General features: G+C 33.4%; 1 protein-coding gene and 1 non-coding gene across 3 annotated transcripts; one reads left to right on the top strand and one right to left on the bottom strand.

Moving 5' to 3' along the window:
- Nucleotides 1-6072, bottom strand: LOC140780148 (U-box domain-containing protein 7-like). 2 transcript variants are annotated; one of them, XM_073125536.1, is made up of 7 exons: nucleotides 5849-6072; nucleotides 5262-5335; nucleotides 4657-4842; nucleotides 3946-4053; nucleotides 1312-2483; nucleotides 1082-1168; nucleotides 857-997 (listed from the first exon to the last, which is right to left on the bottom strand). In XM_073125536.1, coding segments are annotated over exons 2-7 (1605 nt in total). In that variant the 5' UTR covers nucleotides 5313-5335; nucleotides 5849-6072; the 3' UTR covers nucleotides 857-996. The 2 variants fall into 2 exon arrangements, with proteins under 2 accessions (XP_072981636.1, XP_072981637.1); XM_073125535.1 differs by lacking the exon at nucleotides 1082-1168 and having other exon boundaries at nucleotides 1-997.
- A 4491-nt stretch (nucleotides 6073-10563) lies between these two features.
- On the top strand, nucleotides 10564-10646 carry TRNAL-UAA (transfer RNA leucine (anticodon UAA)). Its single transcript has one exon. It is a non-coding gene; the product is annotated as a tRNA-Leu (tRNA).
- The last annotated feature ends 4808 nt before the right edge of the window (nucleotides 10647-15454 follow it).

The raw sequence follows: 15454 nt of genomic DNA, 5'->3' as shown, positions 1-15454 counted from the left end.
CTGGTAGAATAAAATTTAGGAGACGAAGCTTGCCTGTACACCTCTGCATCCATTAGGCAAAGGGCAAAATGCCAGTGGTCCTGATAGACTTTTTAACACGAAAGCAAAGAAAAAGGAAGAGGTTACAGTTCCACAACAATTTACATTGCTAGTGTGAAAGTGGAATACATTCTAGCAGTGATTCCTAGAACTATTCTTGTGCTTCCATATGGAACTCAGTGCCCTTCCGAGCTTCCTGGATCGAGATTTATTCAGTGACTTAATCTCTGGCAAACACACCCCTCCTTTGCTAGCCTCTACTTGATGGACTTCATGAAGCTGCATCTCTACTTGATGAGCTTCGTGGAGCTGAATCGGCGTCGACGATAAATCACGTTGGCGCTGCTCTCTAAACAGCTTTAGTAGCTTCTGTGCCTTTTCCTTGCCCCTCTGAGTTCCATTGGCAGAGAGCAAGACCAGACCTGGTATTACCCCTTCCTGTAGGACCAATTGACTGCAATCGTCGTCATCGTTGCATAGGATCAAGAGGCATGACACGGACTGCTCTTGCTCAGTCGGCTCGCCAGTATCCAAGATCGCCGCGATTGAACCAACTAGGCCTGGGGTGGAAACCATCTTGTTCTTTCCTGATGGATTTGAGGCCAAATATATGAAGATTGCAAGGGCCTTATCGGCCCATGTAATGCCTGCTGTGAGTAGGGGATGAAGGCTGTCGACAATGCCGGAGGATACGAGGAATGGGATGTTAGGGGCGTGGGTGGAGAGGTTGTAGAGGGTATACAATGCATCGAGCTGGAAGGTTCTGCTTTGAGAGTCTTTGTTTTGAAGTGACCGGATAAGGAAAGGAACGGCCTGACTTGAGCCAATGATAGGCTTAGCCTCGTCAAGGCAGGATAGATTGAGGTAGAGAGCAGTGGCTGCCTCACATGTCTCACTGTTTACGATCATCTTCTCAAGCAACGGTATAACTCCAGCAGAGAGTAGCATTCCTTTGTTTCTGAGACCCAGAAAAGAGATCAAATACAGTTATTAGAACTAGATGAACTGAAAGGTAGTAATAGATCATACAAGTAGAGCTTACCAGTATAAGCAACAAGAGAAGGAAAATGCAGCTATGAGCCAATGACAACTAATTTGGTATTTCAGATAGAGCCCTTTCAACAGTAATCTTCATTAAGATATTATGATGATTAACCAGATAGAAAAGGTGACAAAAATGATCTATAGCAATAGGACATGATATGTTAAGCAAACAAATTCATTAATGACCAAAAGTATTAAAGAAGTTGTGAGAAAGGACCGCTCAAGTACCTGTTATTGTTGACAGCGAGATTAAAGAGAGCCATTGCTCCCACCTCTTGAGCTTTCTCATCTCTTTCACAGACAGCTGTCCTTAAATATCGGACAATTGCCTCAGCAAAGCCATTGGCACCCATGTAGATCCTTGCCTCCTCATCATCCTTCAAGTGAAACCTTATCTGCTCCACGGCTTTATGGTGCTTATGCATACTCCCATTCTCATTCAGCACAGCCAGCCAGTGTTCATATTTAACAAACTCATCCACTTCATAGCCTTGACAGGAGCCATTTTCCAAAGTCGCTCTATTATCCAACTTGAGTTCCTCTATTATACCACTCTCCTCGAAAGAAACCACCTTCACACTCTCACTCTGGCAAGACTTGTTGCTTCCCATGGATCTGGAATCTGTGGCCTCACACTCCGAGAAAGCCAGCCTCCAGTAGTTGAGGTCTAAAGATTCTGGTGGGCCATCCGGAATGGGGATACCATTCCGTTCACACCAACTGGTGATCAAGCCTTTCACACAATAATTTGGGGTCAAAGAGAGATGGGAGAGCTGTTGCTGGGTTTTGGGGCAAGTTCTATGCCCATCACTAAACCACTTTTCGATGCAGACACGCTCATATGTCTGCCCAGATGAGATAATGACAGGATCAAACATGAGATGCAAAGAGATTGGGCACCTAAACTCCTCAGGTGGTATTGAAATGTTTGCTGATAGCAACTCATTTTGCTTAAAACTGAAACAACTAAACTTAGATAACTGCCTCTCAAATCCATGGTTGTGTCCATTGACATCCTCAAAAGAACCAAGGACAGTAGGTGAACAAGGAGAAGATCCTTGGGAGTCAGTATCTGATGCCTCACTTCTGAAAATTTTGGAATATTTTCTCATGAGATGCAACAAATAAGCAACAATGGACTCCTTCCTCTTGTCTTCCTCAGAACGAGCTCTTTCAATCAGCTTTTTAAGAGCCCTTCTCTCAGTGAGAGCTGCTCTGGATGATGTAATGCCCAGCTTTGAGGCAGCTTGGTGGAGAACTTCTAGTTCCACATTGTCATTTGAACTACTGTTAATTTTCCTCTCCTTCTGAAGCAGTTGAATCACTTCATCACCAACTTCCTTCTCTAACTGATCCAACCGAAACACAGTTGCCTCAAGCTCATTAACAATCTCCAAAATCTACAAGAATGAAGAAATCATAACAACAAATGTATGAGCAAGAGAGATCTAAAAAGTTTTACATTGAAAAAGAACCCAAGCAGTTCAAACATGATAACAGATTTGTTGAGATCCCATCTAATATTCAAAATATTCAAGTATTGAGCTACTGAAGCATATTCTCTTAGGAAATATGTCAAGTAACAGTTAAGAGACCACAGCAATCATGAGGAAAGTAGAAAAATATGTAAATTATGCGACCATCTCGGTTCAGCAAAGGAGCAGACAGAAAGGAGGAGAATCAATCAATTGAATGATTACTGCATTTCTTAGTATTAGAGGGTGAAAATTTTAACTAATATTTTATCCGCTTTTTATGTTAACAGGATAAACACAAAAGGTTGGTTTCAATTATTGGTACATCAATGGAAGCAAAAGTCGTAAATTCCTGCACAACCAAGAGGAACATTAACTTGTGATCAATTAAAAGTTCTCTTCATGAGTCAGGGTTGGACTAGTTTGATGCCTTAAAAAACATAGAAAAAGAATTGTTTTTGTAGAAATGTAACAGAGGACTTGTCAAACCCAATAGGAGATTCTGCAGCTTCAGTTAAACAACTTATAGAGAGTTACCATACAATAATCATCAGTTTACATTATTACGAAAGATATTCATCTGACAATGTTTTTTATACTTTTGACTACATTTTTTTAACTAGACAGCGAATGCAAGTCTAGATTAACTCAATGTTTTAAGTTATCTACAGATTATAAACCTGTGGTAATGATCTACACATCAATCCCAACAAACATAATCCAGCTCTGCTACAACTAAATCATCACCTTCAACTGACATTATCCAACTTGACATAACTGTAAATAGTTGAGTACTAGATAATCTACTGCTTTATACAATCTTACTGAACCATCAATACTGCTCCTAAATTGTACAATCTTCCTGAAGCCATTTATACAAACTATTTGGGTTGGCTAGATGAATCCTATTCTTCTCTCTTTAGTGCTGAGCTGATAGAAATAAGTGATATTGCATTTCAAGAATAAGTTCCTGATACTTAACAAAAATGTGAAAGTTCATCTATTTGCACCAAGAACTGGATAGCACTCATCAGGAAGTCGTGCTTTAACGTGAACTATCCAAAATAATGCAGTAATCATGTGACAGCCAAAGGAAATGGTCATAATGCAAGTAAAGAAGGTAACAACTTCATTCTCGTTGCACCAAGTTCTGAATGAAAAACTTACCTCCAAAAGGTGGAATTCCTAAGGATAACCCTAGATGAACCACAGTTTTCTTCCAATAATGATGGTATATCATGTTGAAAATACAACAGTGCAAAAGGAAAAGTGTGCGATTGGACTGATGCGGATATTATTATACAAGCATAAGAGTACATCAGTAAATATGGCAAAATTGTCAAAACATTACAGCATTTTCCAAACTAACTTAATATTTATTAAGTACCTGATGACCAATAGTTGCCGGAACTATGTCTTCAACACGGCGAAGACTATTCAGAAGAGCAGATCTTGCCTTTTCAAATTTTGTAAGAACAGAATATCCAGTTATAGCCTGCGATATTATAAATCAATGAACATTCAGAGAATCAGAATCATCATGAGCCTCTGGAAGACTGAAATTCAGGAACATACAAACAAATGTAACTAAATCATGCTTTTTCCACGTTGTGCTTATTACATATATAAGAGAGCACAATTCATCAATTTCATGCAGAAATTTTTTCCAAGATAATATAGGTTGCCAAATAGAAAATTGTAGAAGTTGGGAGCCTATCTTATCATCAAGCCTCATGCTAAAAAAAGTAATTCCTTTTGTTGACAAAGAATAACAACTAACACTTAATAACTCCAAATTCCATAAAGTCCCAAAGAAGAAATGATCCAACACACGAATAACAATTACAAAACTAGTTCTGTACTATATGTTATTGAAAAAAGCCAGTTCAAAAAACTTTTTTGCAGTTCAAGTAATTCATTAATATGGAAAGCAAGAACCCCTAAGGGCTTGGAATCTCTTCTGAATGTCTTAAAAGAATCTGCCTATATTTTGGTAGCACAGAAGTCATACATGTACACAAATCTGGAAATCCATATCTTAATTAAGTTAAATGACTGAACTGTCAATTTATAAAATCCATCGACGAAGTATTCTCACCAAGTAAAGCTTGCTACATTCGGAGCAATGCTGAAGCAGATTCTTTGACTTTTCAAGAGCTACGTGCAGTGAACACAATGCCTGAATGCCAGGCTTACTTCCAGGTCTTGCAGCTTCTAAAACAGGAAATACCCCTAAAACCTTATAAACAATTGAAGATAATTGCTTACACATCCCTCTATGCAACTGCACCAGGAAAAAAAGAAATTATTTCTCTCAGTCATTAAATAAACACAGACGAAAGAAATCATAGTTCAACTTAATTCTGCTGAATGTACCAATTCAACAAAACAGCAAGTAAAATCAAAAGACCTTTCTATCCTACCTTTTGGAGTATTACAATAATTAGCAGCATGAACAGAAATGGTGTAAAACTAGTTACTTAATCATCATAATTATTGTGCTACACTAAAAAATTAACGAGTTGCTTACCTCTTCATAATTACATAGTAACATTAAAGAAAAGAAGTACACCAAATAAATACGATTAAGAATAAAAAAATCAATGCAGCATGTCATTGAATAAAGAACTGGATTGGCATGAAGACCATTAGACCAATCAATGCAGCATGTCATTGAATAAAGAATTGGATTGGCATGAAGACCTTCGCATCTCTAGCTGCAAACAGATTGTCCTCTACCTCCGCAGCATCCATGACCTCCCTTATCTAAACCTCATCTGATAAGAATAAAATTTATCAATGTAAGATTAAAAAAAAAATTCCCAAATTAGATGTTCCAACAAAAGCAAAACTTTCCATGAGAAATGCTAATAGATGATATAAGAAGGCCTTATACATCACCTAATTGCAACAAATTGCAATGAGGTTAACTAACATCAAGGATAACTAACCCTGTTTGTTTCTATAACCGAATCAAAAACCACTTTGCTTATTTAGTTAGAAGAAAACGTACCACAAATACCGATATATATTCCATTATTACTCTTGAGAAATCAAAACTTAACCAAATCCACGAACAAAAAATGATAATTAAACTATGAAAAAATAAAATAAAGAGTAAATACATACAAATTGCATTTTAATGTCTAGAAATATAATTTTGATTTAAATAATCAATATTTTCGAACATTGTTTTGATCCAAAACAAATAAAATGCAAATTAATGTCCAAAAAAACAATTAAAATTTGAGTTAAAAATAAATCCACACTGATTTCGATCCAAAACCTACCAAAAAAGCGGGTATTCTTCCCACGGCGGTTTCATCCGCGGGAAAGGAACCGGATCGGGGGAGTTCGCTCTCTCCACAACCGCAACCATCGCGATCTCATCCCCTCCTCCACTGCTAAATTAGGGTTTTTGAATCCGAAAAATAGGTGGAGGCCGAGCTATTTCTCCGCAGCTTATAAGAGAGAGAGAGAGAGAGAGAGAGAGAGAGAGAGAGAGAGAGAGAGAGTGAGATCGAAGGGTACGAAACCAGGATTCTCGGGATATTATATAGCATATAAATAAAATAACAATTTAGAATAATTCCTTTTTGGAATTTTACTTAAAACACCCCATATTGTAATTTTATTATAGTTCACACCCTACTATGTGGATACTCCTTATTTGATCCGAAAATTAGAATCCCCTTTCAAATCTTTACTTCATTATTAAAAATTATCCAATGATATTATGATCATTTTATATCTCCAGTTAATTTAATTGCATGATAATAAAATAAAATAAAATATATGTTGTTTTTAATAATTTTTTAATATTAAATTAGGAGGGTGGGTACAGTGTGAAGTCCTTTCCCTCAGAGCTGGCGGGAGATCTAGGCCGTCCATTTGCCTACGGTTTCCTCTATCCAACGGCGCTCACCGTCATAGAACCTTTGTCGGATTGCGGACCATCGAGTGGGCCAACGTCAGGATTCCTGACACGTGTACTTTAGGATGGGAGGAACGATCCTAATCCGTCTGATTTCCATCGGACGGTTGACAACCTTCTTGCCGACCTCGTTTCGCCATTATCGGTTGCGACGAGGGGTAATATCCTAACTGACGTCAGTGACGTAACCGTCTAGCATAAATATATTAAATTGAGAAGTTTACAAAAACGACCCTGGAAATTTTCTAGAAAGCTCCCTAAATTATAAATTTTGTTTCGTCCAAACCCTAACCTTTACAAAAAAATTCCAATTAACACCCGTTATCATCATTGAATAAGGGATCCTATGTTATTATCCTCAAAATTAATTATTTTTATATTCATATTTTATAATAAATATTTGATAATTATTTTTGATGTAATATAAAATTTAAATACGGAAAAGAATATTTTATCTTTTATGAAATTATGATAAATATTTTTTTATTTGATGCAGAGTAGATTAATGGGAGAAATATCAAAAGTAAATTGATAATTAATTCAATGTGCGATATAAAATATAATTTGATTATTATAATATTTAGTTGTTATTATGAAATAAGAAATTATATTTAGAATAAAAAGAATCAAAATAAAATTTTCATAATTACCATCGAATTTTTTTTTAAATATTATAATGACCGCCAAATTCTTCAAAAGACCATTTTAATTGTCAAATCATTAAGCTTTTTAAAAAAAATTAGTTAGTTAAATGTAATTGATCATAGCTAAAAATTAATTTATGTTAAGAAAATATTATATTATCATTATATTATCATTATAATATCATTATCATTATAATATCATTATCATTATAATATTATCATTATAATATTAATTTATGTTAAGAAAATAAAGTTTATAAAATTCAAAATTTATCTAATAAATAATGAATATTATAAAAAAAAGTCTTATTTTTGTAAGGAAAAATTAATATTATATATATTACCGTCTAAATAACAAGAAAGAGGCAATTTTATGAGGCTATAGATTTAAGTAATAATTATGATACTTTAAATAATAAGGTGGCAATTATAATAATTTAAAATTTTTGATATCAATTATATAAAAAATCCTAAGTTAATATCTATATGATTAGGTGCTAATGATAATAACTAAAATACTTGTTGCAATATATTGTCATACATTTTTGTTATAAATCAGTTTGATCGGATTCGTAGCGGTTGAGATTCAAGTCTACACGGGATTTAGGATCCATGGGTGGAGGCATGAATTCCTAAGTATAAAATGGAGGTGATGATGGATTGGAGACAGAGTAGTTGATGGAGGTAGCTCCGCAATAGATGATGGTGGTGGTTTGCGGATACACATGTGATATATGGTTGAAGGCTACAACTGTGATAAAAATCGTATGGGAGATAAGGATGGTTAAGATAGAGAGACGAAGTGGGAGAAGTAGGTTTGCCGAAGAGATGATGCTGGTAGATAAAAGATGGGGAGGGAGATGTAGAGGTTGGTCTAGTTAAGAGAGATTCCAATGTAAAAGCCAATTAATCTTTCATTCGAAGCATATGTAAGATACAACCTATAAAGCCTTATTTATAGAGATTAAATTAAAAGGTTTAAAATAAATTTAACTAAACCAGTCTTCTTTATCTTCTCGGATTAATCCTTCATTTCGTTGTACATAAATTCCAAATCTAATAAAGTCACGAATACTAAAATTGTAGATCTTTGGTGATCTTATCAAACTAGTTTAATATTATTTAGACGTCTGTAAAATATTTTATAAATATTTTTTCCAAAACTACGCAGAGTTAGATTTAGCTAATTAAATAAAATTCTAACCTACCAAGGCTCTAACTAAGTATGATAATTAGACTCAATCAATTTTTTATTTGAGTGGTAACACAAAATATTAAACAAATTGTATCCATGTTTTTTTTATAAAATCTTAAGATAATATAAAGTACAGAGATCAAGACAATTTTGATGGACTTAAAGAATTTGACTTAATTTAAACCAGTAAACATTTTCTTAATCTAATTAAGAAGATAGGCTTGATTTGATAGCATATTAACTCACTTGTTACTCTCTAACCCCTAATGAGCTAGATTCAATATTACCATACTAATCCTAATGCAATTAACATCTAAATGTTATAATAATTCATACGTATATAGTTCTCCTCTCATTAATTAACAAGTAAGAATGGTAACACCTGTATCCATAATTTATGATACGTTTATGCAAGCCGGCAAGCTTAGTTGGCAATAATGTAAGATATTCCACGTCAGCTTTTGGATCGTATCATATGTATATCTATGGTAAATTTTATACAACCGAGGATTGATTACATAATCCTAGGCAAGAGGTAATTAGCCCATTTTCCAAGAATCCAATAAAGATGGCATCTTTATAACTTTAAGATTTGCCATTAAACTTTATATGATTATGTTACATGTCATAATCTATGAATTGGTTGTCTACCATCTAATAATTTAAGTTTAATGTCAAATTATTTAACTAACAATTATGAAATTAAAAAAAAAACCCAAGAGAGAGAAAGAAAATGGCACCATAACATTAAAACATTAGTACTATTATGTCAAAAATAACAATATAATTTTTATAATATTATGACATGATATTGGCTTAAATTAAAATTATTTTAATTTAAGTATATTTCTATAATTAGGTTTGAAAATAATTTTAATTCAAGCTCTATCAAACTCGGCTCGATTAAAACAAAATATTGACCTAGTTTGAATAAGCAAGTTGACTAAATGAGGTAAATCTTGAATTAAGAAACCCAAATCTAGATCAACTCAAAAACCCTCTGATTAGGTTAATTCACTTCCAAATAGCCTAGGTTTAATTACCAATGCTGAATATAAATCCAAACCTGATCCATAGGACTTGAATATTATTAATATGTTTGATATCCAAACCTAATACATAATTAGCCCATATCATGCTATGGAGCACATCAGTTTCCAAAATACAATGAACATGGCATCTTTTTTTTTTCTCGTTTAAATTAATTGGCATTATTCTATGCCTAATATAGTTCACAAGTAGTGATTAAATGCTAATTAACAACCAATTGCTTTAATTTGTTTGTATTCCTTGTTTTAAAATATTCTCAAGAGAGACAGTAACATCAAAGATAGGCTACAAAGGACATCAATGATTAACTATGTGGAGTATATTAATATTAGGAAAGCAGTTGGTTGACCATAGTGGTCAAGTGGGAAGACTTTAAGATTATGTTACATGCCATATTATATTGAGAAATTTTTTTTAATATGGGTCAATATCATGTGTTACTAATATTAGTACAATATACATTTTGATCCATCATTTAATAGTTTAGTCGATCGTTATCTACCAAAATATCAAAGTTAATATTTTCAGAGACCGTAGTGTTTCTTATTTTCCGTCAACATGACTATTATTAGGCACCGCATAAAATGAGACATCTTAAAGAGTATGATATATATATTGTTCGTTTATTATCTATCGTTTAATTAGCCCATATGAGAGAGAAAATTTTGGCTAAATAAGCAAGTTGTTTGAGTAGACGAAATTATGTTAATTCATCTCAAATCCGCCTAGGTTTCATCTCATCCATGGGAGTTGAATATGATTAATAAGTTTGATTTCCAAAAAGGAAATCTCACCAAGTTTGCTTAAATTATGGATCAAGCCAGCTTGTTTGTTGTGAACTTAGTAAACCTTAGCACTCAATACAAGGATAACAACCCTTTTGAAATGAATTCTATTGGATGACACAACCATGTGAATTCTATTATCAAACAAATCCACTTGCTATTTGGATCTCCAATCATAAATACCATGCACATTAATTCATAATACATGATCTCTTAATTGGAGAGTTCTTGACATTTATTGTCACACATGTTGTTCCACTATATCAATTTAGATGGAACTTTTAATGTTCTTAATTAACTTATATATATATATATATATATTTGTTACAATATAGATGGAAGTTTTTGAGTAAGAGAAGGCAATACTATAAAGATAACTTCCAAGGTTGTATAATGAGCTGGTTTGCCCGAGTGGTTAAGGGGGAAGACTTAAGATCTTCTGCACATAAGTGCGCATGGGTTCGAACCCCATAGCCAGCACTAATTCGAAATAGTTTACTTTTAATTTTAGCACCTTAGTTCTTATGAACATTACCTTTTAATTTCTAAACATTTTCTACTGCATGGAGGAGTTCTTGATCTCCTTTCTAAATTATAATGTTGATTTCACCCTAATTACCTGGTATTATGGATGAATATAAATTTATCCCCATGAACTTTGGGTAAATTTGACTAATTTTCAATTGTTAAGTTTTCTCCATGAAATTAATGGTGCTTATCCTTTTATGCTAAATTAATTTGGAGTTAAGGACATTTTCATCCCCTATATTTTGCAGGAAAATTAGTAACTAATTTATCCCTCTGAACTTTGTTTGAGATTATTATGCCTCCATAAACATTTGATTAATTTGTTAAAATTAGATTTTCTGTTTTAAATTAATAATGCTTGTCTATTTATCATAGAAATTGCTACCAATTTAATAGAATTTACCTTTTCACCTTGTACTTTTTTTTTATCATGGAGATGTTTTTGGTTCATGTAAGAGATACTTAATCATGAATAAAGTTTCTCTTAAATATATTTTATAAACTAATATTTATTTTATAAATTATATGACAAATATCATAGGTTAATGCATAAAGATACCAGGATTCTTATTTAATTTAGCTCAATTATGAGTAAACTTATTCACTAAAATTTATCTTCCTCGTTTCCTACTCGGTTTAGCATCTGTATGGAGGTGGTGCTTAAAACCTGAATAATAATTTGGAAGATATAAAACATTCTAAAACTACTTTTAACAATTTTATTCTTAATCGCATGTTTAGAGAAGCTAATTTTGCTACAAGCCGTTAACAAATGATACTAGATTAATCTCCTCTCTCTTTTCTTAGGATGGCTCAAGTATGCTTGAATTTATATCCATGTTGTTGACAAAAATAAGCGCCGCATCTTAGCATTTTATCCAAATAGTATATTCTAGAGCTTTCCAGCCACAAAATTATAAGTTTAAGTATCGTTTGGTTCATGCATAAGAGATACATATTCATTTGTGACTCCCTTACGTACATTTTATAATAAAACACTAATTTATACATATTTTGGTCAAACAATTTATAAAGTAAGCCACGAAATAAATTATACATAAAATCTTATCGTAGGTGAAATGTGTGATAAAAGTTATGCACGTTTTCTAAGCACTATATTTAGTACAATTAACATACTTATTCATAGTTATCAACTAAACTCAAATTTTTACATAAACTTATTTAAGATAATTGAAAAAATCCCTAGACACACGTATGTATCTAAACACCAGGCATTGATATCGTTTGTTCGTTTAAGTAAAAGTTCGAAGAAATATTAAGAACGAAAGCAGAAATAAACACCAAGATTTTAACGTGGAAAAACCCAAAACAGCAAAAAACCATGGATCCAAACTCGGATCAAAACCAATCACTATGATAGTAGTAGTTACAAGACTGACTCAGAAAACAATCCGTTGATCCAAACGACTTTGTTCTTCTCAGTCTTAATCGCTAGAACCCACGATTCACTGCTTCTCGTGATTGATGTCCAACCTCAGTAGCCCTCGAGATTGATCTTTCGTCTAGATAGCCCTTAAGACGAAAGATTAAATTCTTGTAGATGAATGAAACCTTGTTAGTTGAATAACTGATGTAGCCTCAAGAAGTCTCCTTCAATAATACTTCTTCAACCATCCTAGAGATAAGGTTTCACAATCCTTATATATGATCTTCAAGATAGAGCCTCAAGAAGTCTCTTTCAATAATGCTTCTTCAACCACCATAGAGATAGGGTTATGATCTTCAAGATAGAGCCAAATCCAAGTCTTATCTGTACTACTCACGAAAGTCCAAGATTTTCAAACTTCGTTGGTGAGTTCGAACGCAGCCCGGATGCGTTCGAACGGCATGACTTGATCTCATCAACTTTGTTCCAATAATTTTGCAATTCTTCAAACTAGAGATTTTTTAGACTTGTGTAAAGCTTATATACATGTAAAAAATACACTTAGAATATTTTGTACATAACTACCAATAATTAAAAACCTAACAATAATCATTATGTTTTACAACCAAACAATAAAAACATGAATAAAATTATAAATATACATAATTTATATTTAAAAAGTGTGGATAAAATTTGGTAGGAAGTTTGACCCTTAGAATAGAAATAACATTTATTTGATTGACGGTCTTAGTCCGGTGAGTGAAGTGATCACTGACTTCTCGTAATTAATAGCATGGCTTGAGAAAGTGTAGTATTCGTCAATTGAACCTTTGCAACGAGAAGCCTCTCGAGTGGTGGCTCATGACTGAGGGACTTGTTGGATTCCCCGGGCCATCTTAATAAGCTCACCATCCGAGAGAATGAAAAAGACATTTGATCCAAGAGGAGATAGATACGAAGATGCCCATCCAACTGTTGTTCATTAATGCCAACTACTAGAGATGTGGATGTGATGCATTCTTTAATGCAGTCATAAATGAATACTCATTTCCATTCTATGTACTAAAGGCCATGAGAGGTTGGCATTGAACACGAAAGCACTAGCACTAGGGGTGAAAACGGGCGGATTAACTCCGACCCGACCCGCTATCCGACCCGACTCGGATTGGATTCGGATAAAAAATTTCTATCCGACTCGGATTCGGATTCGGATACGGATAGAATTTTTTAAAAAAATTCAGATACGGATTCGGATATGGGTCGGATAAATTTTTCGGATTCGGATACTGATATCAGATGATTTACAGTTTTTAGTTTGCTTATTTAAATAGTAAGTATTAATATTATTACTAATAATACATTATATATTATTTATAAAGATTAATTTCTCTAATTTTATATATTTGACATATCAAAAAATTATTTGTTGTAAAACTCTTAATAATTTTGTATTAATTATATTTAAATAAAATATTATAATTATTTTAAATTTAATCAATATCCGTTTAAGATCCGATCTTTTATCCGAAAATTTTCCGTATCCGTTTAGTTAGGATATGGTTTTAAATTTTGCTATCCGTCCAATATCTGTATCCAAACTAAAAATACGGATCTGAGCACTATCCGATTTGTATCCGATCCGTTTTCACCCCTAACTAGCACATATAGTAGGCCACACGAGGAAATTCAAGTGAGGTTTAATACTACTTGTCAAGAGCTGACTTCCCTTGGGATGAGAACAATGCCGATTTAGTTTATCTCCCTGCTAGTATTGCTAGTGTTGAAGAAGTGCCACAAAGGTGGTAATAACATTCAAGAATATATCTAGAGCGTCAGGAGTAGGTATCTTAATTGGAGATCCAATGGTCAAAATTTACGAGGGAGATGTGCTAAAAAGACTAATATATCTTTTTTCACGGGTTGGAATCGGTATCGAGAAACTGGTACTGGATGAGTTTTATTGGTAAAACGGCTATTACAATTTTTTACCATATATCTAGCATACTTCCAATTTGTTCTCGAGCATTAAAATATTTACCATATATCTAGCATTCATTCAAACCCCGGAGCTTTGATGCTAGCAGAAGTTGGTCATTGAGCAAGAGCAAGAGATGGCCAGTCATGCATGCTCCTTCTGAGCATCCATCCTCTCTCTGAAGCTAGTCAATCATCATCCTTCTTAGCAGTTGACTGAAATGTGCAAGATTTTCTTCCTCCAAAGAGGTTGGGATGACTGATGAGGAGAGCTAACCTATGAATTTGGTGGGAGAGAGATAATATTTACTATTATCATACAAGAGTACGGAAGAATATTAATTAATCCAAACCAAACCTCCGTGAGTGCTGAAAAATATATACTTACTTGAATATTTAAATATACTATAATATCTATTGAAAAATATAAAATACTCTATGAGATGGAATCTATTGTGCGCTATAAATAATAATATATGAAAAATAAAGCATGAAAAAAGACAACTGTAAACATAATTTTTTAAGTCGAAACACTGCAAATCAGGTAAATAACTACGGGATCCAAAAGTCTGATTGAAACTAATTACTAAAACCTGTAACAGTTAATGAAAAATTTAAAAATCACTCATCAATTTCCCACGACTCAATCTACACCAACATTGCTCTCTAGACCCTGTTACACATTGCTTTCTATGATAGTTGTCTAAACTTTAAAGACCCTCGAGGTTGATCTTTCTATCTCGGTGACCCTTGGGATATAGTTTTTCTAGATCTGATATAGATGCATAGAAATATAAATGATTCAACATATTCCGTCGAAAGTTGAGAATTAATCTCTAATGGTCTCCAAAATATGATCTCAAAAGATAATGATGGATGGCTTCCGAAAATATGATCTCTAGATAATTGTAGAAGACCTACAAATGATGACGCTCTAAAAAATATAATCGATGACATTATTCATTAAACTCCTTTATATACCTTTTAGAAATAAGATAAATATCTCTTAGATATAAAATAAATACCTCGTAAATATCTCTTCTAAGTAATACAACCTCCTCTAGAGTTAAGGTATCCCAACTCTTATATACCTTATAAAGATAATGTCAAATCATAGAGTCCCATCATTTGTAAGTTTCGCAAGCGTGTTTCAACAGCCTCCAAGTACTTTCGAACGAACAAAAAATGTTCTTTATATGTGCAAACGAATTGTGAATGACTGCAAGGTGTGTCGGAATGACTCTAAAGTGTGTTTGAACTTTCCATTCAAAAGACAGACTAGACAGCTGAATGCATGGTAATTGTTCCTATGTCATTAAATATTTTTTCATACTACTTCAACCTTTATGACATCGTCTGAGCAAAACTTTGATTTTAAAATTATTTTTTTACTTTATAT

This window comes from Typha angustifolia, chromosome 3 (assembly GCF_048772165.1).
Source record: "Typha angustifolia cultivar Huaian chromosome 3, ASM4877216v1, whole genome shotgun sequence".
In the NCBI taxonomy this organism is placed as follows: domain Eukaryota; kingdom Viridiplantae; phylum Streptophyta; class Magnoliopsida; order Poales; family Typhaceae; genus Typha; species Typha angustifolia.
This window is presented reverse-complemented; position numbering and strand designations above follow the sequence as displayed.